Here is a 24,030-nt window from a genome sequence, read left to right as displayed (position 1 = left end):
GTAACTCTGGCTGAGTTTAATAAACCATATTCCAGAAGACTTACTACTTTGGCACTATGTTATTAAAATAATGCCAATATTTTAATAAGCAGCTACTACTATATATTTTCCCTTTAGGCTTTTTAAACTAGATATATTCTCTGCTCAGAGAAGAAGCAGAAAAATGTATTGTATTGTTTTCTTATCGTAAGAATGCTTTTTCAGCATATATAGAGGGTCAAACTTGTCTGAAAAATTGCCTGAATTATCCTTGTCTGAAGGCAGTAGTGGCATTTTTTTTTTTGCCTTATCTCCAGTATTTTTTTGCCATATCTGGGAGAAGGCAGAGCCAGAACACCTTGTACTGCAGTGACCATACACCAGTGCTGCGTCGGCCGTTAGGATAATCCGGATATTACTGAAACTGCAATTAGCAGTTCTTGCCTGGCGGCGGTCGTGCCGTGTGATGTTAATGTGTCAGACGGGCAAAGGGAAGGCGTAGCGGAGCCCTGTGCGTAGGCCTGCTTCGTACACCAATTTTTTAAAAATTTATTTATCACTTGTTTCTTTAAATCTTCCATTTGACAGATGCAAAAGTGGTTTATTTTTTCAGGAGAGTTTATATCTGACCAGTAGCATTAAATTTCAAATAAAGGCTTCATAGCACAAAGTGGTGGGAGGGGAGAACATTTATAACCACGGACAATCACCCTAGCCCACCTTACACTCATTTTGTTCTTAATTATAGCAGAACCCTGAGCTCCTCCCAGAGCAGATGGGAGTTGAACACGCAGCGTTCACCCCGACTGTTGTTAGTGAGATCCGATCTGGTTATGCTTGGGTTCTGTGCTCTGCTTTCTCAGGTAGGGCTGGTTTATGGTATGCAAAGAAATTGCGTGTTGTGCTCAGGACACCTTAAGTCCGTATCCTTTTAGTTTTACTTGATTCAAGGAAAAATCAACAGAGCAGGGGGTTACCTGCTGCTGCCGGTGCCCTCAAGCCGTGGAAGATCCACCATACTGCCAGGCATTTTGTTTGTGTAGTCAGGAAAACAAAAATAACGATGCTGCAAAACTTGACGGCTCTGATTGGCAATTACTTTTGAAAAACTGCAGAATACGTATGTCTGAATAAATGACAGTGGTCATTAGTTCTTTATCACAGTTACATTTTCCTGTAGCTGATCAGTGAGTTCTTTTGTGAACTGTTAGTATTTGTGTTTCCTATTGAGTTACGTTTGTAGTTTATATTCACCAGTTATATCCAGTATTTATGCCTCCTAGCCATCTTTTTAGCACGTACGGCTTTTCCATGCTTCTCCCATTTCAGTGTCTCCAGTGGACTGGTTTGGTTGCAGCTCACAAGCCCTGTGTTGCCGCTTGCTCCTTCTCATCGGATTACGAAGCACCTCTACTCGTATTTGCCGCGCCGCGTGACGGAGGGTCATCTCTCTGCCTGCCCTTAGCAGGTCTCGGGTCACTCAGCGAGAAGATCGCTTTGTGGCCCTGCAGTTGCTTTCGTTTTTTCCCTTTAAACCCATGTCCCTAGGATAGAAGTCTTGCGTGGCCCCCTCTTCGGCACCCGTTCCCCGGGGCGCGGTGGCCCTCGGGGGGTTAACGTGCTGGTGATGTTCTCCCTGGCCCAGGTGGCAACAGCCACGGCAGCCAAACACCTTGCTAAGAGGGGGGTAAGGCAGCTGCCTTGGTGAGCTGGGCAGTGGAGATCCACCCGATCTTACGGACTAAACTTCGGCAGTTACAGCCACTGGAGATCACCTACGAAGGAATCAACCGTTCTTCTGAGGGGGCATAACTAGAACTGTATACAGACATTTTATGTGCAACAGCAGGGCTTGTTCTTCTGCTTTTTCATTTGCTGAGGTGCTCCTTGCCATCTCTACTTCCGTCCTTCTTCCTCGATTAATAAGGAGATGGTTAGTGAGTCATGACATTTTTCATCTCAGATTCATCCTTGTCTTTTTCTAGCACATCCCCATTTTATTCCTCTGGCTTTCCCTTTAGAAATAATGCTGGGTTTGTTATGTGTTCACGCTGTCTTTAGGCCGAACTTCAGCAGACACTGGAAGCAGAAGGACTATTGAATAAGAAACTTATGAAATTCTTTTACTCTTGGTTTTTGGGTGTTGCTGATTCAGGTAACTTGTAGTCATCAGATATTCATTAACACCATTTGAACTTGGTTCATCCCTGTTAATTATTCAGCATCTGGAGTTGGGTCTTCTTCCTGCTCTCTGGCAAAGTAAGTGGGAAAACAGGGCCAAAATTGCATTTTAGTCTTGCAGGCTAAAACTAGGTCTCTCTTTAATTTATGTTCATTCATTCCATGCAAAGCTACTATGTAAGAGCGTAAAACACGTGCTGAATTCTGTAGAGTTGAATAGTGTATTGTATATCCTGATGAAACTTAGGTTATTTTTAGTCAACTTTCAGTAGTGAGAAACTGAGCGCCTGCTTCTCCTCAGGCAGGGAGCGATACAGTCAGCCTGGCTCGGTTTCGGTGGTTTTGAATGTGGATAACTGCAGCGGGTCCTGGGTTCGTGGTTGTTACACGGTGTGTTTGTCCCGGAACGTGGAGCAATTACTGTTGTCGTTACGTCACCTGTGTTACTGATATATTGTGTTTCTTGGTCCAAATGCAGACATCTTATGGCAAAATCACTGATCTTGTCAGAGCCACGCAGAGTTCACTGGATGTGAATGTGGCTCCGAGGTCTAGCAACTGCTGGGTGTATTTACCCCGAGACTCTAACATGCCCTCAAAGAAAGTTAGTTCTAAAATTCGCTGGCAGAATAGCTGTAACCTTGCTGTTACTTGTATTTGGAATGTTTTTAACTAGCTGTGCTTTGAAACTATTCTGCTTTGAATTTTGCAAACGTGGATTTCATGTGTTCAAGGTGTCCACTGAAATCAGCATTTGAAGATAGACACAAGGTTAGGAAGCAGACATTACCTTCTTGACAAGGGGCGATAGCTTAATTGAGGGGATTTAATCCTGCAAGTGGGCCGTGTGTTCTTGTATCTTCCAGATAGCATTTCTCCAGATTTTTCTCGGATAAACAGCAAGAAGTAGAAAATACCGAATGTTAAGTGGTAATTCTCAGTTTTCTATGTCAAAGAATCCTTCAAGCAGTGGGTGGTGAGGAAGATGGGAGACTGCAGCGTCATGCTGTTCCTGTGTGTGTTAGGGATTGTTCGACTCCGACGTTGAGGAAGGCAGCCCTTGGTCGCTGTACGGAGGTACCACGTGGCTCCTTTCCATGTAGTCACCCCCTGACCCCAGCCCAGACCTTTCTCCTGCTGTTAGAGCCGTAGGTAATAGTTGCTTACTCTACGAGTAAGTCCTGTTTGGCAGGCTGTTCTGACAGAGCAGCGTGGTCCCGACGCGGGCTGAGCCGGAGCCCGCGAACGGGGCTCGGCAGAGAGCGTCTCGGTGTGTCCCGGGGCGCGGCGTAAGGGAGCGGGGCACCAGGCGAGGTGGGCTTCCATCGGGTGCAGTCCAGGAGGCCCAAACAGGCGTTCGCCTGCTTTGTAGCCGTGCAAAGCCAGCGATCAGGAGGAAGGCAGAGGAATCCAGAAGCGGGTGTGGAATAATCAAACAGGAGTTTTGGGGGGAGGAAAAAGGACGAAAGATTTATATTGCCGGGAACTTTGCATTGGCTAATGAGATTTTCTCTGCATTCTGTTTATTTATAGAATCAGTTAAGCAGAAGTGGATCTGGAGTTTAGAGTGCCCTTCCCCAGCAGTTGGGAAGCTGTGTTGGGAAAGAAGTTTGTGTGTGAACAAGGGTCGAAATGGCAAAGATTTTGCCTTTCTTACAATCATTTGAGCAAATCTTTCCTGTTGTAGAGTGATTCGTAACTCAGTCCTGAGCTGAAGGCTGAATTTTAGAGATCTGATGCATTTCCACCATAAAGAAGCTGGTGGGAATTTAGGAGCCTACGTGGAAGGCAATATTTGAAGTCAGTAGTGTGCTTTCAAAATCCTTACATTTTGCAAACGAACATTTTTTCCCAAAATTGTGTGTCCGTGTGTTTTTATTACAACTGAATCACGAAAGAGCTTGATTTCCAGTTTCTGTCTGTAGGACTTTTGTCTCTCTGGTGCGTTTTATTTTAGGCCCTTGTTGCAGAATTGGGTAAAGTCTGCCAAGCCGTCAGTGCTGTAGCTGCACTGGCTGTGTTTAGACACCTTCTGCACCAGCCATTCCATCTTTTGGGCGTTGAAATTGGTTTTTCTCATCTTAGCATTTGAAGATGGAGCGTGCCCTTGCCCATCGCCTGAGAGCGTACAGTGGCTCGGACGGCAGAGGATGTGGAGTCTGAACATGAGGAAGAACTTCTTCCCTCTGAGGGTGACGGAGCCCTGGCCCAGGCTGCCCAGGGAGGTTGTGGAGTCTCCTTCTCTGGAGATATTCAAGACCCGCCTGGACAAGGTCCTGTGCAGCCTGCTGTAGGTGACCCTGCTTGGGCAGGGGGTTGGACTAGATGACCCACAGAGGTCCCTTCCAACCCCTACTATTCTGTGATTCTGTGATTCTGTGGAGTCAGCAGATTGGCAGCAGCAGGAGCAGCAGCAGGAGTAGACTGTGTTGAGGTAGTTCTCCCGCACCCCGTTAGGAAACCAAACCATGTCGGTACACAAAGGCTGACGGAGGCTGCCCCTCAGTCCAGAAGGTCGAATCCGGAGGAGCGCGTTGGCTGGCTGTCCCGTGTGCTGACCCCCATGGCCGTGGCTGGCGGAGAGCTGCCGGGGTTCCTTAGTCTGCAGAGGCTGGAGTGCTTTAGGCGTCGGCGCGTGGTCGCGGCTGTGTGCTCTGGTCTGTGGGTTGGTGCTGCAGATGTGAAATCCTGACGTTCTTCAGTAGAATTAAGAGTTGAAATGGATATCATTTTTGATAGGTAAAGATGAAGTAGACGTTAGTGTACATATTATGTACATTATTTTAGATATTTTCTCTGTTGTGTGTTTCAGTCCATGTGGAATGATATTTTGTATCCTCAAAATCAGTTTTTAAACATCCTCTGTTATTCTGAAGCCTGGATAATAGATAGTTTGAATACTTTGTGGCAGATTGAGTTATACTTTTGGTCCTTCCCTTCACACCATACATATTTTATATTGTAGAAATTACACGAATTATCTTGAGATTCACTGAAAACGAAGACTGAGTTTTCTTTGTAATCCCTGAAGTGACGTACGAGCAAATGGCTCTTTGTGGTGGTATCATGCCGTGCTTTAGCCCTGGTTGAGATTTCACTACTCTGCAACAGGTAAACTGTTGACATGAAGTATTAATTTTACAATTTAAGTTCCAATTTGATTCATTCATGAATTTAAAGTTACACTGCGAGGTTTGAAATACTAAAACTGGAAGAGGCTCCTGAATGTGACATTTCAACAACTTTGAAATAAAGATTATTGCGTCCAACAGAAGTGTGAGAAAATATTATATGAAATGAATACAGCAGATAATCCAGTAATGGCAACGTATTTGCCTGTATTTGCCTTTTATTTCTTCAGAAAATAATGGTATGCATTTATCATAAACTCAGATGAGAATATAATTCTGTAGGTTGTTGTGTAAGGAGCTGGGCTGTGGAACCGTGACGCTTTCTGCGTCCTGGCTTTGTGGCAGCGCGACGTGCAAGGAGCGCGCGCTGGTTGTGTAGCAGTGTTGCTTCACCTCTTTCACTGTCTTTATCGCTGTGTAAGTCTGGTTGTGTCTCCGATACAATCGCTTTTCACCTGTGAGTTTTTACCTATTAGAGGTACTTTTGTTGTTTATGGATACGGTTCTTCGTATGCAGGAATGGTTCAGATGTGCTGAGAAGTTTGTGACTGTAGGTTTGGATAAACCTTCACGGAGTCACCATCTCCTGCCTGTCAGAAAGCCAGCCGGGATTTGGATGAGAATACCAGGATTTTAGTAAAATAATTTATGGCAGTTGACTTGTTTTGCCAGAAGCTGTGAGCGCAGGGCGTTCTCCTGGTCGTCTGCAGTGTTTGCAGTGTGTAGACAAGTATCTTCGAAAGAAGGCAGCAAAACCAAACGTGTAAGAGCACGAGAAGGTTCTACTCAGCAATAGATGTGATCACCATTACTTCTAGTCAATACCACTGAACTGTGTGATGTGAGTTACAATTCGTGGAGTGTAAATGTTTTAGAACTATTGTGAGTAATGTTAATTTTTCACCAAGTATCCATCAGTCTCTTCAAGCTACTCTCTATGCTGGTTTTCATGCATTGGTAGTTTTGTTGAGAACCATGTTCCATCATTGTCTTTCAAAATAATTTTAGAAAAGGATTGACCTGATTCTGAACCTACTGTGAGGTCCACTTCAATGGCCAGGAGTCAGATCTTCTCCATATAATTCCTGATATAACTCCTGCAGTTATTTATGAATGGAAGAATAGATCCAAATGCAATATGGATAAAGATTTATGTGAAATTTTTTGCTGCAAGTTTTATTAGCACATTAATTATATTACATTACATCACTTAAGCAATGAATATTTAACTGAGCATTACTCATAATTGCACCTTTCCTGTGCCACCTTTCTAAAATGGCCCCGCATAAAAACCGTAATGAATCTTTTCATAAGAAAAATTGCGTGAAAGAGATAAAAATACCACAAGCTAATGAAAAATCTCATCTGATATTCCACTGGGTACTTTTGGCAGTGTGCTTTATCTTTTGCTACAGTACCAGCTAAGTGAAATGACTCTGCCCCCCTATAAACGTTGCGGTTTCTGAAAGTATGCGTCTGACCGCAGAAGTTACACAAAGTAGCATTTAAAAGTTGCCTTTTGTGATGAATTTACAGTAGTACAAACTGAACCTTTTAAAATAGCAGTTTTTCTCAAAGGTAGAATGCTGTATGAAGTGCAGAAGTTTTTACCAGCAGGGCTGTAACGCAGGTTACCGTTCCTTTCGTCTGTGAAGAGTTTCGGGGCTCCACATTTCCAAACGCGTAACGCTGTGCGTGTGCGAAGAGTAACGAGGGGTGTGAGTGCCAGAGCAGCACCGCGGCTTGGTTTGCAGTCAGCTGGGATTTCCAGCCTGGTGGCCGGGGTTTTCTGAGCGCTTTAGCATGGCCAAGGGAATCGTCATCGCTGGAAGCTTACGGAATCACAGAATCCCAGCATGGTCGGGGTTGGCAGGGCCCTCTGTGGGTCACCCAGCCCAACCCCCTGCCCAAGCAGGGTCACCCAGAGCCGGCTGCAGAGGACCTTGTCCAGGTGGGTCTGGGATATCTCCAGAGAAGGAGACTCCACAGCCTCCCTGGGCAGCCTGGGCCAGGGCTCCGTCACCCTCAGAGGGAAGAAGTTCTTCCTCGGGTTCAGCTGGAACTTCCCATGCTCCAGTTTGTGCCCATTGCCCCTTGTCCTGTCGCTGGGCACCACTGGAAAGAGTCTGGCCCCGTCCTCCTGACACCCACCCTGCAGATATTTAGAGGCATTTCGAAGGTCCCCTCGCAGCCTTCTCTTCTCCAGGCTGAACAAGCCCAGCTCCCTCAGCCTCTCCTCGTAGCAGAGATGCTCCAGTCCCCTCCTCATCCTCGTAGCCCTCCGCTGGACTCTCTCCAGCAGCCCCTCATCTTTCTTGAACTGGGGAGCCCGAAACTGGACCCAGCACTGCAGATGGGGCCTCCCCAGGGCAGAGCAGAGGGGAAGGAGAACCTCCCTCGCCCTGCTGCCCACACTCCTCCTCATGCACCCCAGGATCCCATCGGCCTTCTTGGCACCCAGGGCACGCTGCTGGCTCATGGCCAACCAGGAAGAGAATGGTCTTCTGTGTGGCAGTGAGAGTGTCCATAGTCAGCAAGTTTGCCGTTACAAATCTAATTACTTACTCCATTGAATTAAATTAATTTAAAAATGTATATCTGATATATACAACTGGTGTCTGAATGTCGGAAGTCTAAACCAGGTTAGTAACAAATCAGTGCAGACCCAACGGTGAGAGTCTTTGGAGGAGTAAGTTAGATGGGCGGTAGACATTGCTGGGGGTGTGGGTGCTGCTTGCAGAGGAGGGGAGGGTGAAGGAGCTGGCCGGAGGGTGCCGCAGCCTGGGCTGTTAAACGTGGCATTAGGCTGGACGTGCAACATTTCAGTCAGCTTTTGCAAGGTGTTTCTAGAGAGAAGTACATTGCCGTTAGAGCACCGGAGGGGTTAGAAACGTTTTTCACTATTGTTTATTATTTTAATGGAGTTTATAATATAAAATGGAATCCTTTTTGGGGAGAGTGCGAGACGCTGGCTCTGTCCGGGTGCCGTGCTGGTGGGGTGCCTGTTGCTTCTTGAGTGGCTCCCAGCCTGGCAGATCCTCCTGCGTACGAGGGCTCGCTATGAAACGATGAGATATTTTCATTATTCCTTCTGGTTTTATAGCAAGAATAACTCAAAGTAATGCCTACTATAAGAACAAAAATGTGGTAAGAAGCAGGCTGGGAACTGGGGAGCATGAATGAAGATTTCTGTTACTACAGCGAGGGTCTGCGTACAAGAAGTATCTGTTTAAGAAGCTGTGTGCTCAGTCTCGGCTGGTTGTGGCTAGGTTAATGAATACTGGTTTGGGACAGCAGCAGATTGAACTCCTCCATGCTCCAGGCTTAAACTACAACATCTGGCTTCGTGCCTTGCGGCCGAAAGGGTGTTGTGACCTTTTTGCTTGGTTCTGGTTGAGGTGCTCACCCCTGCGGAGCTCTGTGCGCAGCCGCCGTTCGTGTTCGCAAAGCGAGAAGTGTCTGTCACGCTCTGGTCTCAAAGGTGTTTGTGAAAATTGATCAAATAGGTTGTAAAATACATTGGGAAGGAGACATGGAATAGTTACGCGACGGGAGAAAGAAAGATGTACAGAAACCGTGTGCAACGGTGACCTTGAGCGAGTGTGAAGTAGGTGGATTATCAGAAAGCCTTAAAAAAGCAAAGTTCTCCTGAGTTACTCTCGGTTAGGATGACTCTCCGGGTGGAGGGATGAACCGGTTCTGGAGGAAAGCCGTGGCTGGGTCTAGATATTTCCAGAACACCAAAGGATCTGCGGAAATAACGTATTTGCTAGGTTTCAGACTCGTCAGGAAACTGAGGTTGTGCAAAACTGGACAAAAAAAGACCAGTAGTGAACAAGGAGGGAGGCGAGCAGGGAGAAGAACCTGTTAGAAAGCTGTGAAGGTGAGAACGGCCATACAGGAACACAGGAGGCGCGGGAGGTAGCCATAACATAGGAGAATATTATTAAATGTTGAATAAATCAATATAGAATCCTGAAGAAATCAATAATACAGGAATATGTGCTGCAGTGGTAAGAAACCCAATGAAGTATATCACTTCTAAAACTTGGGAGCGGTATATTTGTTTATCTAAATGTTTTTTGATTCTGCTAACACGTCTAGCAAAAAACGCTTCGCTCCGCTACTGAAGAATGGCATTTACATTTCTGTGATTTTTTTTTTCCTATTTTAGGAAACTAAAAGTAAAGTTTGCTTGTGATAAATACGCAGCAGTATTCTCTCTCTAGCCCCATCACAACCTCATTTGTCCATAAATGCAAGTTAAAACAGGTCTGTGTTTTTTAGCCAGAGCATCTTTGATAATCAGTTTTCCACCTGATACAAGTTGTAGAGGTAAAACGGTTGATATTTTAGATCACGTCAGTTAAAGCTATGCTATTTTTTTTATTAGGATCAACTCTACCTTAGCAGGCCTCTGAACCGACTGTTGCAGTTATGCTAAATTACTTAATTAATTATTTTTACCTTCTTTTTTTACTGCTGCCGCCATGAAAATCCAGTGTGGTATTTAGAGCGTGTTGGTCTACTGGGGCTTAAAGAGAAACTCTGCAGCAGAGCTAATACCCTGTTCCAATGTTATTGATGGAAGCAGAGGTGGTAATTAATTTATGAAGTCTGAGCTTGCTCCAGAGGTGCCGCAGTGCCCGTTGGAAGCGCCCTGGCTCGGGCCGACTCCCGGGAGTTGCCTGGGGTAGAGGCAGCAGTAGCCCCGGGGTCCCTGGGAGTCTTGCTGCCTAAAATGCCTTGTTTAGTGCAGAATTTTCGTTAAAAGGCCTGGAAGAATATAGTCATCGTAATTCAGTTTTTTCAAAATGAACGAAATCTTTATGGAATATTTATAAAGCCATTTGATTTAAATTTAATAACCTTTTAAAATATAAAAGAAGGGTATTGAGTGCGCTACTTGAAATAATTTACTAACTTTCAGATGTCAACCATTGAAAAAAAATCAAGATTGATGCACTGACATGAGGGAATCGTTCTTATTCTCCGATGTCGTAATGATTTTGAATTCCACCTTGATTTCATGCAACGTGATCTTCTGACGTGTTGGAAAGGCCTGAAGTAGCAAATGGTGCGCGTGTATCGTGTAGTGAAATAGTTTTGCCGACAGGAGCGAAGCGGTGCCCTGGCCAGCGGGGTCGAGGTGGCCGCGCTGCCGTCCCTCCGGCCCCTCCGTCCTGCTCGCGCGCCGCTCGGCGGCTGCCCTCTCGGCGTGAAAAGCTCTTGGCTGCTCTGGGGTTACTGCTCGGAGTCGGTGCTTCTGCTCTCATCTGTTCTGAGCGTAGTTTTTCAAGACTCTCTGCATTTTTAAGAGTTTGCCTGCATTCAGAGTGGACAGGGTTTCAATGCTTTGAGCAGCCAGCCCCCGACGCCGTCATCTGTGCCCTGGTCGCTTTACAAGGGCACAGATGGTCCTTGTATCTCAAGGACTTGAGATAACCGGTTTTCCTTACAGCACAAATTCAGAGATAAACCTGGGAGGTTTATCCTATTGACTCCAGTAAATGAAGAATGTAATCACATAATTTTTAGCAGTTTCTCTCTGATTTCACTCTTTCAGTCCCCTGAGCAGTAGAAGTGTCATTTTTGCTGTTCTGTAGTGATCCGTCGCAGACTTCAATCCAGACTGCTCCTCACTTAAAGCCCTTACGGCCGGAAGCGTGGCTGATGGCAACCTCAGGTCTGCTTTCTTGCGACACGTTCTGATGTGACTCGTCCTTCCGCCACGCTGCACAGAGGCGAAGCCGCTCCGTCCGGCGTTGCGGTCCCCGGCGCAGCCGGGAGCCTGCCCGGCCCTCGGAGCAGCGGCTCTCGGGGACAGCAAAGTGGCACGCGCGGCTCCCGTCCCCGCGCGGCGTCGGGGTCACGCCGTCTCCCCGCCACGCGCCTGCGCCCTGGGCTGCGCAGAGGGGGACTCCCTGTGAAGGAAGGGGTTAAAAGGGATTTTAATAGAAGTGGCATTATCTAATAGCTGCTGTGCATCTAAAAAACTGATAGTGCCTATCTATTGTCTCAATGAACTGAAGCAGAGAGTCTGGCATCTCCATCCAAAGGGCTCAGCTCCTGACAGGGGCTGGGAGTCGCCTAGAACCGGGCAAGACCGACCCTGCTGTGTGGATGGGAACCAGGAGAGAACTGAGTTTGCGCAGAAACAAAGCTCAATCAGTGGACACCGTGATGAAGAGGATGGGCCTTCATCTTGGGACCCCCGATGACCACCATCAGGAGGCACTGTGCAAGCTCAGCTGGGAGGATTCTATGGAAATTACTTCTTGGAACTAATTATAATATGGAAATTATTTCTCAGATCTGATTTTGATATGCAATGAGGATAGATGCATATGTCTAGGCGTATTGGGAAATCTAATGTATATGTAATATTTGATTGTATGAATTGAAGAGACACGTTGCTGCTCGGCGCGCACGACTTTGGTGGGGATACCCCCCGTGCCGCCCGGCGCCGAATAAACATCCCTACTTTACAGTCTGACAGATTGTGGAGTCTGATTTCCGCACGTCACCTGCCTGGGCGTGCTTTGCAGTAGGTCCCAAGCTTGAATCTCATAGTGAAAAACCTGTATTCTGCTGTCTGCTAACACAGAATCACAGAATCACAGAATCACAGAATGGTAGGGGTTGGAAGGGACCTCTGTGGGTCATCTAGTCCAACCCTCCTGCCGAAGCAGGGTCACCCAGAGCCGGCTGCACAGGACCTTGTCCAGGCGGGGCTGGAATATCTCCAGAGAAGGAGACTCCACAACCTCCCTGGGCAGCCTGGGCCAGGGCTCCGTCACCCTCAGAGGGAAGAAGTTCTTCCTCGGGTTCAGACGGAACTTCCTGTGCCTCAGTTTGTGCCCATTGCCCCTTGTCCTGTCGCTGGGCACCACTGGAAAGAGTCTGGCCCCATCCTCCTGACACCCACCCTGCAGATATTTATAAGCATTTCTAAGGTCCCCTCGCAGCCTTCTCTTCTCCAGGCTGAACAAGCCCAGCTCCCTCAGCCTCTCCTCGTAGGAGAGATGCTCCAGTCCCCTCCTCATCCTCGCAGCCCTCCGCTGGACTCTCTCCAGTAGCTCTTCATGTTTCTTGAACTGGGGAGCCCAGAACTGGGCACAGCACTGCAGATGGGGCCTCCCCAGGGCAGAGCAGAGGGGGAGGAGAACCTCCCTCGCCCTGCAGCCCACACTCCTCGTGATGCACCCCAGGATTAACAGTGACAGAGTTCTGGTGAGCTGCCGGCAGACAGCGAGCGGCACGGAACACCTCCGCTTACCGGGGGGTCTGCTGGTTCCTGAGACGGAGCCGCGTTCCGGGTCGCGCGCCCTACAACGCGGCTCCGTGCGTGCGGTTGAGTCGGCGCTGGGAGCAAGCCCCTCCGAGGCTCAGCTCGCGCAGCGTGCCGCTCCTGGGCACAGCAGCAGGGCCCCAACGCTTCCCAGCGGTTTATGAAGAAGTTGGTAGCAGATTTATAAATGTGTATCAAAAATGTCACAGGTTATATATTATTTTCAGTTGCTTATGAATATAACGTGGGTCATTTTCTTTGAGCAACTATGCAAAATTATACCAAGATTTTATGTTTATTTTTACACTGAAATAATTGTTGATCGCTTTCTGGTTCAAGAACTTGAGCTAAGGACGGAGCACATTGTTCTCATTTGCGTCAGCGTCAGTCAGGTGTAATTCTTTTCTCAATAACAGTATCATTAGAGCTTTATTTTTCTCTAAATACAGTTTGACTGACATTTTGCAAGTAACAATTTCATCTTCGGCATCTCCTAATGTGTTACAGGTCAATGCACAAGCTGACTCAGCTGGAGAGACTTGATCTGGGCAATAATGAATTCTCTGAACTGGTAAGGAATGCTCCGCTTCTTAGCAGAAAGGCTGTGTCGTTGGGGTGCTTGGGGGGGGCGTCAAACTCTGCCTTTGAAGGCGTTGTTGCTCTGTGGCCCCGTGCTACGGTCGCGTTTGCTTGTAGAACGGAATGATCACAGAATCACAGAATAGTAGGGGTTGGCAGGGACCTCTGTGGGTCATCTAGTCCAACCCCCTGCCCAAGCAGGGTCACCCAGAGCAGGCTGCACAGGACCTTGTCCAGGCGGGTCTGGAATATCTCCAGAGAAGGAGACTCCACAGCCTCCCTGGGCAGCCTGGGCCAGGGCTCCGTCACCCTCAGAGGGAAGAAGTTCTTCCTCAGGTTCAGCTGGAACTTCCTCTGCTTCAGTTTGTGCCCATTGCCCCTTGTCCTGTCGCTGGGCACCACTGGAAAGAGCCATTTGTGAGGTGAGTGTTGGCAGCAGAGTCTGCTGCGTCTGCATCGGGCTCCTGCGGTGCCGACCAGGGGCCCGGACGACGCTCGCTCGGAGCCGATTGCTGCTGCTGGAAGATGGCAGTCTGGGGCGAAACGCTGATCTCTGTATAAATACCTGTGTCCATTATGGATTACTTTCTTAATATCTGTCATTATACCCTGCAAATATTAGCAGTTGATATTAGCAGAAGCAAATTTTGGACTCCAAAAGCAGTTTCTGTCCTTAACTCACCTCTGAGATGAGAATTAGGTTCCCTGAGATTTCGTAGCTTTGGGGAATTTTCTTTAGTGTCAGTGTAGAAAATGGTGAAGTTGCTATTCCCTTTAGGTGTGTTTCTACCACATCTGTAGGAACTGACGCTTCTCAGAAACAGCGTGAGGGTGCTGAAACGGTGTTTTAAAATGCTCCTGATTTTAAGGAGAGCTCACGGGCTTCATCCTGCAGGAACAGTTCAATATGTGAGGAGAAGCAAAACTTGGCAGCGGCCTCACCATGGTGAGACCTGGCACTGCTGGGGCTGCTCAGGAGGGTGCTTTGGCAGGGCCACGGATCAATGCTGTGACGCTCACGATGGCACCGATGGCGAAATAGATGTCTGCGGGTGCCTCGTCCGCCAGCAGCCCGGTCGGCGGCTGTTAGACCCCGCGGGCTGAGCCGCCCTTGCCTCAGAGGCGCGGGGTCTGCAAAAACAGGGCTGCGGAATCAGGCCTTGCGGTTTTGTAAGGGTGGTGTTTCCTGTAGCTCTAACTAAAATGAAGGTAACTTCACTTTAAACAAATTTTGAAATGTCATCTAGTATCACAGAATCCCAGAATCACAGAATGGTCGGGGTTGGCAGGGACCTCTGTGGGTCACCACACATCACAACTCCGACCTCGTCCCGCCTTTAAACAAACTCTTGGGCAGGTTTAAAAAGAATTACAGAACCCCAGGATGGCGGGGGTCGGCAGGGACCTCTGTGGGTCACCCAGCCCAACCCCCTGCCCAAGCAGGGTCACCCAGAGCAGGGGGCACAGCACCGCGTCCAGGTGGGGCTGGAATATCTCCAGAGAAGGAGACTCCACAGCCTCCCTGGGCAGCCTGGGCCAGGGCTCCGGCACCCTCAGAGGGAAGAAGTTCTTCCTCATCTTCAGCTGGAACTTCCCATGCTCCAGTTTGTGCCCGGTGCCCCTTGTCCTGTCACTGGGCACCACTGGAAAGAGTCTGGCCCCGTCCTCCTGACCCCCACCCGGCAGATATTTGTAAGCATTTCTAAGGTCCCCTCTCAGCCTTCTCTTCTCCAGGCTGAACAAGCCCAGCTCCCTCAGCCTCTCCTCGTAGGAGAGATGCTCCAGTCCCCTCCTCATCCTCGTAGCCCCGTAGTAGTAGAAGGCTGTAGCAGAGTTTGCATCTGGTTACAGACAGTGCGCTGTCTTCGACTGCTCTGGTTATAACCCTGTTAATGCTTGCTAATTGAGGCTGCTGTGTAGGAGAAAATAGATGGGTTTAACTCAGATTTTTAAGCAAAACTAGAAATCTTTTGCATAGATAAATAGAGTAAAAATTTCAGAAGTGGTATTTGGAATTTTGATCGGAAGAAATACCTAGATGGTTCCTGAATTCAGCGTCTTTGTTGGGGGTCGCCTGGTTTTCTAGTCTTGGTTTCAAGTGACGTCGGCACCGTTCTGTGTTTCGGCGTCGTAGCCTACTGTCCCCTCAGAGCCATCAGCCGGCAGTCTGGTGGCCCCAGGCTGCCCTTAGGACCAGACTCCCCGAGCCGCCTCGGTTTTCAGGAAGCTGGTCCAGATGTGCAGGAGCTAGGAGGCAAAATGGGCCGGGAGGCGAGGGAACGGCGTGCATCTGCAGAAAGGTCATAGGAATGGTGGTACCACTTTAAATCAAGTTCACCTGGAAAAAAGGATCAAAAGGTCCAGTTCTCATGGATTCTAAAAATTAAAGTTGGGTCCCTTCTTCCTGGAGGAAAATACCACCTAGAGCTGCGGGGGTGTGGGAGAGCTTAATTTCTTTGCCAGTCCGTCCCCGGACGGTGAAGTCCGTCCCTGTGTGCTGGGGGTCCGTGCCCTTCGTACAGACAGCCTGAAGCAAGAGACAGGGGCTGAGAGTAAAGGCAGCTGCAGAAATGAAGTCATTCTGTTCGTTTATTTTCTGGGAACAGGATTATGGGAATGACGAGATAGGTACGTGTTCCTGAAATAGCAACCGTCCCTTCCGAAATAGCAGCCGTGTTCAAGTGCCCGGACGTAATGAAGGAAGGGAACAGGTAATCTGTGTCACGGGGCTCCGGGAAACCTGGAGCAATGAATCACAAGGTATGGCTCGAGGATTTGAACTCTCTCCGTCTTTGAAGTGTCAAAAAATGGCGCTGGACAAACGATAAACAGGAATTGTAGCTCCTCTGCCTGAAAGGAAGGGAGGGCTGGTCCAGTTCTTCTCGGAGTTTCAGCAGTCCGGTGTCAGCAGCAAGGCTGTAGAAGACATTTTGAAAGAAAATAAAGAGAAAAGGCAGATGAAAGAGGATAAAACGTAATATACGTCTACCAAAGGTTAATGTCAGTCTTCAGAGGATCCTAGGAAATATTTCTTCACCAAGGGGTCAGTCGGACACTGGAGCAGGCTGCCTGGAGAGGCATGGGTGCCCCGAGCCTGTCGGTGTTTGAGGCGGTTGGGCAATGCCCTGCATAAGATCTGCGAAGTCTTGGTCAGCCCTGAGGTGGTCAGGCGGTTGGACTGGGTGACGGTTGCAGGTCCCTTCCAGCTGAAACACTCCCTTCTGTTCTGTTCTAATGGTGGCAATCTACGTGGAAAATGAAAATATTCTCCAGAAATGAATGCAGAAGCATTTCTAACAGAGACACGTAAGAAGTTTGTAATACCACTTGTCCAAACGTTAGCGAGATCTCATCTGAATTACGGTGTGCCATAATCCATACTCGAGAAATTTCACATCAGACTGTGGCTGTTGCCTTTGAGAAGGGCGTCTGTCTAATGAGAGGCATTTAAAAGACAATTAAAGTTGAGAGGGGAAATTATGATTATCTCTAATACCCTTAGTCACTGAGCACTCTGGAGGGATAAAGAACCATTAGTCATCACAGGAACAAATAGTATAAAAAGACCATTAATTAATTTAGCCTGGAAATTAGAAGCGGTTTTAACCATTAAAGGACAACAAAATTTCAATAGAATTAGCCAAGGCAAAAGAAATTATCTTCAAAATATTGAGTAATCATTTTTTCCCAGAAACGTATTGTGTGGCGAGATGGAAAACGGAGGGACTGGACTCTCCAGACCAGCAGGTCCTTTCTTGTCCGATGGTGCGTCGGGAGCTTCTCCCGTAATGCGCCATGCGACTTGGGCAACTGGAAAATCGCATTTCTGACGGGAATTACAGCATTCCAAGGAACTTAGACCACAAGAGATAATTAGAGCTCTCTCTTACGGTCCTGTGATGCTGGGCAGATACATTTGTTTCTAGCTGTGTTGAAGTAATTCCAGTGGAATAGCACCACAGACTTGTAAAATGCTAGAATCTGGTTTGGTCAGACAGAAATGAAATATTTAATATCAGTGTCTGGCAGCCTTTGAAAAGAATCTATAGAACTGCAGCTAAGGCAAATTGAAAGTCTCGTTTTGCCTGCGAAAAGAGTGTTTCATGAAAAAGAAAAATATTGCTTCGGCTGAACCATGGAAATATTTTTGACCTGATAATTCTGGATTTTCACAGCCGTAATGACTGAGAAATGATTTGGGGAATTGCCGTTTTCAGTTGCACGAATATCCTGTAGTGCTGAAGAGAACAGAACATCTTAGATTAAAGCTTAATGTTGTCATTATAAGGCTTGAGCACTGCATCTCACCATTTTCACTGCTGAATATGACAAGTGCAGTCGTTAAATCGTACAGAAATGCGGTGTGTTCAGCGACAGGCCTCTGTTCAGCTACTTTTAAGACAGTAAATCATGCAAAAGGTGTAGCGTGCGCTGCGAGGTGAGCTTGGGCCTTTCCTTCAACGCCGCGTTCCCGGAGCTCCTCCGTTTTCACGTCTCCTGCCTTGCCCGTGCGCTGGGTGCTGCCCGTGGACTGGGTAGAACAAGAACTCCTGCGGAGTTCCTCTCCGCAGCCATTTCTTTTCCAAAGGGTTCTGAAATGTTACAAGTTTTGAAAAAGAGCAAAGTGGTTCCATTGAACGGAGTGAGCGTGCTGTTCCTGTCGTTAACCATCTGAAAGCCTGACCTGGGCTATGAAAAGGAAAAAAAAGGAAGGTGAAGAGGGAGTCTTTTTTTTTAAGAAAAACTGATTTATATTTAACTAAAAAATGTACTGATTTACTGAACTGTGCATAATACTGTATTCTTTTCCTCAGCCTGAGGTTCTGGAGCAAATACAAAATCTAAAGGAATTGTGGATGGACAATAATTCTTTGCAAATACTACCTGGGGTATGGACATTTATTTTACGTAATTAAATTATTGTGTGATGTAGCAAACTATTTACCGTAAATAAATGCATGTGCCTGTTCTTGAATGGTACATATTGCTAGTTCATATAGTCATTATTTGTTATCGAGAAATAAAAGTCTCGACGCAGCCATCCATAGGAAAAGCTTTCAAATGTGGCATTATTAGGTGACAGAGTGCAGATGGGACGTGCCGGTTTTATTGCAGCGTTGTGTAGCTTTCACTGTGTGGGGAAGTGCTTGCCTCTAGTCCTCTGAGCCAGCGTGCATCAACTAGCCCTTTGATACAACCCCGCCTGTTTAAAAAGGAAGAGGAAATACAAAATAATCTAAATAAACTTCGAAGAGAGCAGCTGGTGTGTACGGATTCAGCTGCATTAAAAGCGGCGAGAGGCAGCGGAATGGAGAGACGTTCCTCTGGAAAGCACTCCACTTAGAAAGGGAACAGAAAATGTTTTACCATCCAAACGTGAGGGTCACGGTCACGTCTTAGCGCTGCTTCTGAGTTGTTGCTCCCCCACAGCAGAACTTTGATTTTCAATTTTTATTGCCATAAATTATTAGAGACGGTCACTCTAAAATGCCTGCACTGACTGTTCCTGGAGAAGGGGATCCCCATCGCCTCACCCCGGTGGGAGCCCACGTCGGGATTCCCACGAGAACGCTCTGCGCTGCTGCGGGGAAAGGCAGATCCAGCACCAGCACCTCTGGGGGCTGGAAGAAGAAGAACTTCCACTTTCAGTTTTCAACATTTGTAAATCAAAATTCAGTTTTTTGGTGTTGAGCAAGGGCTGGTTTTTGTCTTAAATAGATTACGTTCATCTTTTCTGTTGTGTTAAGCAGGATGTTTGCACAGAAAACGATCATGCTCAGTCACTGTCCAAATATCCACTTCTGGAGTGCTTTGTTAGTGGGAAAAAAAGCTGATACTGAAAACTCTTTCTGATACTGAAACCAGCTGGAGATGGAGACCAGAAATATTGCAGTATGGTTGCTGCAGTGGAACCGAGTAGAAGAAATATCGGATATACAAGGGAGTGGGGCACAGACATTCGAACCATTATTCTATTTCTTGTCTGTTCAGAATGAAATTGGTTAATACAGCCAGTGCTAAAATGCGTTGCACACGCAGTCCTGCTGAGCTGTCGTGATCCCTGGAGAGGGTGTGTACAGCTGCAGATGTTCAGCAGATCGTGGAACTGAATCCTGAGGCGCAGAATTATTGTTAGTGAATAATTCATGTTTCCTGAACCTGATTCTAGTAGACCCTAGATGATATTTTATGAAAGCCTTCTCCAAAACAAGAGGTTTAAAACAGTTAATATCGGCTTTAGATTGTGACTTTTAAAAATAGAAAGGAAACACCAGCTGGTAATTGATTTTAAAATTTAGAGATTTGCCAGGCTTCCAGTGTTAATAATTCAGTTTTAAAAAAAGTGGTCTGGGCTAGAAACAGAGATTGCGTTCAGCTATGAATAAGGGTGGAATGGCAAGGGCTGGGGTGAAAGGGGGATTGTCGCTTTATGCAGCAACCCAGATTTGATCAAAGACAGCGTGGAACTGCCGCCGTAGAGGCAGAGAGCAGATCTCAGCCAGGTGAGAGGCGAAAAGCAAGCTATAATCTTACTGCTTTGAAAGTAACAATAAAATAATAAGCACTATTCACAAAAGTGTACTGTTGGGGTTAACTGCTCGTAACTGAACTGTGGATATTTAAAGTCTAGTTTTAGATTTTACAAAATACAGAGAATCAGCTTGACAGGGAAAAGCTTTACCTGCACGCCTAGCCGCAGGGACCCAGAGGGCTGCCGTCGGGAGTCGGGAGCTGTCAGTGGGCGTCCCTTGGGTCTGGCCCCAAATGAAGAGGTAACACAGCTGTAGGATGGAGAACTCGAGCTTTCAGCAGAGTTAGTGAATCTGGAAGACAGTAATTCGTTTGGTATGGGTCAGCTGGTTTGGTACAGCGCTTAGCTGGAGGTGGGGGCTGCTAAACCACTGCTGCTGCTTCAGCAGGGTGAATCTTGTAAAAAGGGTGCTGGGACTACTGACTACGAGCCTGCGTTACTCTTCTTTGTCTTTATTAAGCTTAGAAACTGGCATGCAGTGTGTGTCTGTTCAAGTAACGCTTTGTAACGTCCTTTTAAGTCTATAGGGAAGTTAAAACAGCTGGTGTACCTGGATGTGTCAAAAAACAGGATAGAAACTGTTGACTTGGACATATCGGGATGCGAAGGACTTGAAGATCTCCTGTTGTCGTCCAATATGTTGCAGCAACTGCCAGACTCCATAGGTGAGAAGAGCTCAGGATTTCTTGTAATCTTTTACAATCGAGGATTTAATTTACATCTTTTTTTGGTGTTGATGAGAATTTGTAATAGCTGGAACAAGAACTGCCGTTGAATTCCAGAGGAGTTTGAAACGTCTGTGTCTGGACAGTCCATGAAGACCATGGTGTAAAGTCAGGAAAAAAGTCCATGGCTGGAAGGTATTGGTTGTTCTGATTTGCTCTTTGAAAGAAAATAACCAAAGAAAGATGTAGCTGATCTGATCTAAATTTGAAAGTAAGTATACTGGTGATGATGTTAACAGCGGGAAACTCTTGAGGGAAATTGCTACCCTGAGCTACCGTAGTGCAATTCCATCTGAGAGCATTAAACAAAGAAATAGGCCAAACTGGTCATGTTCTTTTTTGACTGAATTGCATGCATAGAATTTCTGAGTCATTTAGAACGTACAGAAATTCTGGATGCTGAGTGCTTGTAGTTCTATCACTCCATACATCTGCGTACTTCATTTCAGCCTTCATCCGTTACGTTTGCTGTGGAAGCACTTGAGGTCTTTCCTCTCTTCTGTTGCTTCCAGCTGATGAGCCCGCTGTATCATCCTCGTCGTCATCTTTTTCACTTTCCTAAGCGTGTCCCTTTAAACATGGGACTGTTAAACTCCCCAGTTTTGAATCAACTGAGTCAAGACTCCAGAATGGATTGCTAGCTAATAATGCTGTGCTACAGAAATGGTATTAGACGTCTTTCACGGCTGGTTTCCATTTTGGTCTTCCCCATCTCACCATAAATTCTAGAATTTTTGCTTTATGTGCTTTTCTGATATGCATATGCAGATTGACTTTTAGAGGGCGTTTAGCTCCTGTACAAAAGGAAGAACTGTTTACATTTGGAATTGTACATGCTTGCAATTAGACGTATTCAGTTCTCATTTCCAAATGCCCCTTACTGAGGCAAGAGATTTAGACTCCTTTAAAAAGGAGTTGTTTTAATACTACATTTTCAGAAGAGACCTTGCTAAAATGAATTCTGGTGGAACTTTTTCCTCTTGAAAGAAAATTTGGTGAAACCTAGATCTTTCTTGGAACATGTTGATTTTGAAGAAGTTTTCAACAAAAATGTTCTGCAATTGAAATGAGTAGTGTTTCTAGTGTCCCTGTAATTATACTTTCCGTTTGCTTCAGCTTGCATATGATGGCATGTTAAGTTTAGCCTTTTTCTCTAGATTTAATGTACATTATTTCCAACATTAATTACAAGTAATCATTTAAAAAAATGCTGTTTCAGTATATCCAGAACTTCTTCAGGGAAAAAAAAGAGATTTTGAAACATGAACAACTTCTAGAAGGTGGAAGTGTGTTCCAGATTCTGTTTCTAGCACTGTAATCCAATATTTTCCCCATTTTTTCTGTCTCTGCTTTTTTATTGTTTTCTGCTGTTGCTCACTGGTGAAGCAGAAGCTTCGTTCCCTGCTTGGTGAATGTCACCCAGTTACGCTTCTGCTTACACTTAGATATGTAAGAATTCTTTCAATGATAAGAATTAGCCGCATGTACAGATGCGTTCAGGATTGATTCTGGTTTCAGTCGGATCCTGGTTTTCTGTCTCTACCCACACGTTGTGAAGCTTTGGAAATGTAGCCTTTACTGCAGAGAATCCGTGTAGAGCCCGGTGATCACCTGAGCACCTTTTAATCAAGGCAATGGGACTTGAATTCGATTGAAACATTAGTAGAGAAGTAGAAATACTACTCTTCCTCCACAGATAGGATACTATTCTTCTTTTTTCTTTTTAACAGTTTTTTTTAAGACTCCAGAAATGCACTGAAGCTGAACAACATAGGAAATATTAACATTTAATCAACACTTCATTTAGATGAAATATATTTTCAATGGGACAAGAATGTGTCGGTGTACTGGCCTATATACAAGTGTTTTCTAAAATCTAGATCAAAGTTATTCGGTGTTAGAACTCGGTGTTTGTTTAAGGATGTGGGAGATTACAGAAAGTGAAAAAGATTGATGTGCAATATTTTTCTGTTACTTCTTCCTTGCCTGTTTTGTAGGACTGTTGAAAAGGCTTACAACTCTAAAAGTAGATGACAATCAGCTTACAATTCTGCCAAATGCAATTGGAAAGTGAGTAGAAGTCTCGTGATTTTCAACAGCAAGTAAAATGTGTTTTCCCTTCTGCTTGTGGAATGTGGGGTTTTTTAAATAAAAAATAAGACAAAGACGTACTGAATTATAGAATAATTTTGAAATGTGTGCCTAACACCCAGCTTATAACATTTAAATTTGGAGCAACACTCCTAGTGCTGTGGACTTACACTGGCGTAAGCGATGAGAAGATGAAATGTATCACGTTGTCCAAGAAAAAGAACAAAGATATTTCTCTGTGTGAATCACTTGCAATTTAAGCGATTAGAGCAGTGAAAGTAGAAGAAATAGAAGTATTTGGGGGAATACGTGCGTTTCCATAGCAACAGCCAATACTTGGTGCTGAAAGGAAGATGGCTGGAGACCTAATCTGTATGAAGATTGCTTAAGAGAACGAAGTAGAATAAACGAAAAAGTCATGGCGATTTCATAGGTGTATACACCAAAATGTGAAAGTATCGTGTGAGCAATCTGATCACGGAGAGCACTGATGATGCCCCTTAGGTGTCGTTGCGTCAGATCTTACATGATCACCGCTGCGAAATTCTGGCTCGTTCTGCTGTGTGTCGGGAGTTTGTTGCTGGATGAAAGCTGCAATTCCTTGTAAAATTCAAGGCGGATGCAAGCCTGTCTCCACGTGTGGAAGCAGGCGATTCTTGGTATTATTTCACACTACACATAGTCTTTTTAGCAGAAAAAGTCTTTGACATTGATATTTTTGTAGGATGCCTCTTCCTCTACGTATTTTATTTCTGGAATGCTAGATAAACTGATACTTGGAAAAAATTCCAGAACACGTGGTCCCTAGCCACCTTCTGAGCTGTAGCACGAGCGTTTTCACCATCCCCCTTGCCCCAGGGGTGGTGTTCGTGAAGAAGAGACCCAGGGCAGCCCAAGTGCGGAGTCTGGCTGGTGCGGCTGGGGCTGTACCGCTGACCCCGGGCTGGGAACGGGCACCCGCGAGCAGCGTTGGGCCCCGACTCCGGGCCTTTGCTCGCCGTGCGAAGCCCCTTCGCTCTCCAGCGGGTTGTAGCTCAACAAACTGTTTCATTGGAGTTTTCATAAGCCAGCGCTGTTCTGAGGCTTCCAAAATTAAAGCCTAGAAGGCTTCGTTTAGGCTTGTCCAGCAATACGATGGTGCAGTGATGATAGTGAGGGCCCTAGAGCAGAAATAGTCGCAGAGCTGCACAGCCAGGCTCCGGTTTGGCTTACCGTGCTCTGCTTCTTGCAGTGTCTTTGGATTTATCAGATATTCGTGGGGAGTATTAGAAGTTGGTTATAGGAATCACAAAAGGGCGAATCTTCGCTGCACAAACCGCTGTGTGGCAATAAATTCCGAGAGGCAGTGGAAGCTCGGAAGGCTCTGGGCACTCTGCAAAAAGGTTGCTACAACGTCCAACATAGTATTTCACCATTTTGGGGGTCAGTTTTTAAAACCTTTGAAGACCTTCCTTATGTATTGATTTGCTCAGATTGAAGGGCAGTCCCGCTTTTTTTCAGCCTGATGTGTGCTCAGGGTTG

At 46.2% G+C, this 24,030-nt stretch overlaps 2 protein-coding genes across 13 annotated transcripts in view; both read left to right on the top strand.

Moving 5' to 3' along the window:
* The window catches only part of SRSF11 (serine and arginine rich splicing factor 11), a 339,983-nt gene that overhangs the window by 204,481 nt on the left and 111,472 nt on the right, over positions 1–24,030 (top strand). The gene's annotated exons all lie outside the window — the stretch shown is intronic.
* LRRC7 (leucine rich repeat containing 7) overlaps positions 1–24,030 on the top strand; it is a 332,198-nt gene that overhangs the window by 242,452 nt on the left and 65,716 nt on the right. For 11 of the 12 annotated variants that reach the window (XR_012764360.1, XM_075424242.1, XM_075424248.1 and 8 more), the window contains 4 exons: positions 13,090–13,153; positions 17,976–18,050; positions 20,214–20,358; positions 22,416–22,488. Coding sequence is in view for 11 of the 12 variants with exons in the window: in XM_075424242.1 (XP_075280357.1) it covers positions 13,090–13,153; positions 17,976–18,050; positions 20,214–20,358; positions 22,416–22,488 (357 nt within the window). In the remaining variant the exon portion in view is untranslated. Of the gene's footprint in view, positions 1–13,089; positions 13,154–17,975; positions 18,051–20,213; positions 20,359–22,415; positions 22,489–24,030 lie in introns of those variants that run through there. The other variant, XM_075424250.1, reaches the window with a different exon arrangement.

The sequence above is a fragment of the Opisthocomus hoazin genome, chromosome 6 (genome assembly GCF_030867145.1).
Source record: "Opisthocomus hoazin isolate bOpiHoa1 chromosome 6, bOpiHoa1.hap1, whole genome shotgun sequence".
In the NCBI taxonomy this organism is placed as follows: Eukaryota; Metazoa; Chordata; class Aves; order Opisthocomiformes; family Opisthocomidae; genus Opisthocomus; species Opisthocomus hoazin.
Note: the sequence above shows the minus strand (reverse complement) of the source record. Positions and strands in the feature narration are given on the sequence as shown.